The sequence below is a fragment of the Camellia sinensis genome, chromosome 8 (genome assembly GCF_055761805.1).
Source record: "Camellia sinensis isolate YWXY chromosome 8, ASM5576180v1, whole genome shotgun sequence".
Taxonomy (NCBI): domain Eukaryota; kingdom Viridiplantae; phylum Streptophyta; class Magnoliopsida; order Ericales; family Theaceae; genus Camellia; species Camellia sinensis.
The window spans coordinates 141649225-141651856 of NC_138968.1; the positions used below are offsets into that span (position 1 = coordinate 141649225).

The 2632-nt window shown below is 45.1% G+C and overlaps 1 protein-coding gene across 1 annotated transcript; it reads left to right on the plus strand.

Annotated features, from left to right (window-relative positions):
* Nucleotides 1-1246: 1246 nt before the first annotated feature.
* LOC145798134 (uncharacterized) lies at nt 1247-2632 on the plus strand. The gene has a single exon (XM_082885614.1). It carries the CDS (start codon nt 1247-1249, stop codon nt 2630-2632), a length of 1386 nt encoding a protein of 461 aa, XP_082741740.1.

The following is a 2632-nucleotide window of genomic DNA, read 5'->3' on the forward strand; positions in this document are numbered from 1 at the left end:
CATCCATGGAAACTATTCGTCTCCAGGTCGGAATCACCAATTTCCGATCACTGAATCGCTCAAGTAGAACCTACAAAGAAGCCGATTCACTCCGTCTCAAACCCTTCTTTCCCGTCCAAACCCTCTTCTCCAAACCCTTCTCTCCTTATTCTATCACTCATCTCCGCCACTTCCATTGTCTCGCCAAAGCCACCGATCCTCACCACCACCATCATGATCATTACCTCGGTCACAACCACCATCACCATTACCAGCACAATCACGATGGCCATGCCAAGCTGACTAGGGCACAGGAAGCATTTCTTCGATTCTCCGAAACGATTAGGTGGACCGATTTAGCGGACTTCTTACGAGAACACTTGGAGCTATGTTGCTGTGCCATAGCTCTGTTTATCGCCGCCGCAGCTTGTACCTACTTGCTTCCGAAGCCGGCTGTGAAGCCTCTGCAGCGTGTTTTCATTCTCATTGCTTTCCCTCTCGTTGGGGTATGAGTATTCTCTCCCAATTCCTAATTTTGATTTTGGATTGATAAACTGATATAATTTCATACTCAATTGGCCTGAAGATGAAGAGCAAAATTTGATAGGTAAGGTGACAATTTTTCTTATTTTGGGTTAGATTTGCCCATGAAATTGGACTAATATGAATGTAATGGAGGAATATATCAAGAGGGAGTGAATAATTTTTATTTTATTTTATTTTTTAAAATTGCTATTAATGCCTACTATGTCTTATGGTATAGGGCCTTAGGTAGCTAAGAAGCAATATGTTCAAATGATGATTGAAACTAAAATGAGAATGTTGAGATGAATGGGTGGTGTTATGATACGTGCATGCATTGGCGTGTCCCACGACCTGTCCTTTATTATTATTATTATCTTTGTTCTGTTTTATTTTAGTTGTTCTGTTTTTGTTTTAGTTTAGTGGAGTCTGTCATGGGTTGTATAGTGTTCATGTCCCTAGAAAATGGGATCATGCACATATCACAAATCTGCTGGAACTATATGTATTTAAAGAGTCATTGAGTCATGTTTTGTTTTATGCTTGGAAATATATTCAGAAAAGGCTAATTACTAGTCAACTTGGAGATCCAGCCTATCTCGAACGAGGCTCCCTCTCTCTCTCTAAATTCTTTTTGTTTTCTTTTCTGTAACCAAAGCCCACAACGGGTCGAAAGACTCGAATTAGTTCTAAGGCGTTGCGAGCCGACGAAGGTGATCGTAACATTTTGGTATCAGAGCCAGGTATGTCCGACGATCGGATTAATCACCTTGAGGCGGAAATCAGCAACCTCTCTGCCTCCCAAGAACGCGGTCATCTCGAAATTCAAGAAATGTTTGCGGCCTTACATGCCCGCTTCGACCAACTTACGGCCTCTAGAAAAGATGATCAAGGTGAAGCTTCCACTGGCCATTCTTTTGGTCAGAACAGGCCCTCCGAAAACCGCTCGATTATGCCACGACTCACCAAATTGGACTTTCCTAGGTATGATGGCAGCAACGACCCTACGAGTTGGATTTGCCGTTCGGAACAGTTCTTTGAATTCCAACAAATCCAAGCCAACGACCAAGTGACCCTCGCAGCATACCATTTAGATGGCGATGCACAACTTTGGTATCAAATTGCCAAGAAGGAGGAACGAATTTATACGTGGACCACACTTAAAGCCGAGCTCCAAGCTCGCTTCGGCCCTACACAGTTTGAGGATTTTTTTGGCGATCTTACCAAACTACAACAACGAGGAAGTGTTCGTGAGTATCAAACTCAGTTTGAAAGATTATTAACCCGAGCAGGTTCTCTTACACCACAGCAGCAAATTGGGTGCTTTACCAGTGGACTTAAGGAGTCCATTCGAGTGGAGGTACAGGCCTCTCGGCCTCCCTCTCTATCTGCTGTCGTCGGCCTTGCTAGGCTTTATGAAGCAAGGGTCATGGCCGCCAACCGGAGGCCATCCAACTTGAACCAACCACCTTTGTCTGTCAATAAGGGCCAAGAACGCAGCACAATATCCACGTCCCCTATTCCGCAAATTCGGAGGTTCTCACCAACAGAAATCGAGGAACGCAAGCAGAAGGGGTTGTGTTTCCATTGTAACGACAAGTACGGACCTCGTCATGTATGCAAGAAATTGTTTATCATGGAGGCTTGCTGGCCTGATGAAGATGTGGATGTGGAACCTGACGAGCACTCTAACGAGCATCCAAATGAAAGCAAACACCATGAGGACCCACCAGCCATCTCTCTTCATGCCATGTCTGGCATTCATGCTCCTCAAACCATGCGGGTCTTGGGAAAGATTCTTAACCATTTAGCCACAGTCCTCGTGGACTCCGGAAGCACGCACAATTTTCTTAAGGAAGAGTTGGCGACAAAAGTGGGTTTAAAACCCGACTTGTGTGGCAGGTTGGAGGTCCAAGTTGCGAGCGGCGAAAGGTTGTCTAGCGCCGAAAAATGCAAGGAGGTACCCATAAGTCTTCAAGGAGTCCCACTCACTGTGGACTTCTACCTATTGCCCTTAGAGGGTTATGAGTTGGTCTTGGGTGCACAATGGCTGCAGACGTTGGGCCCAATTTTGTGGGATTTTTCAAAGCTCCAGATGCAGTTCGAACTAGGAGAAAAAAAGGTATGCTAG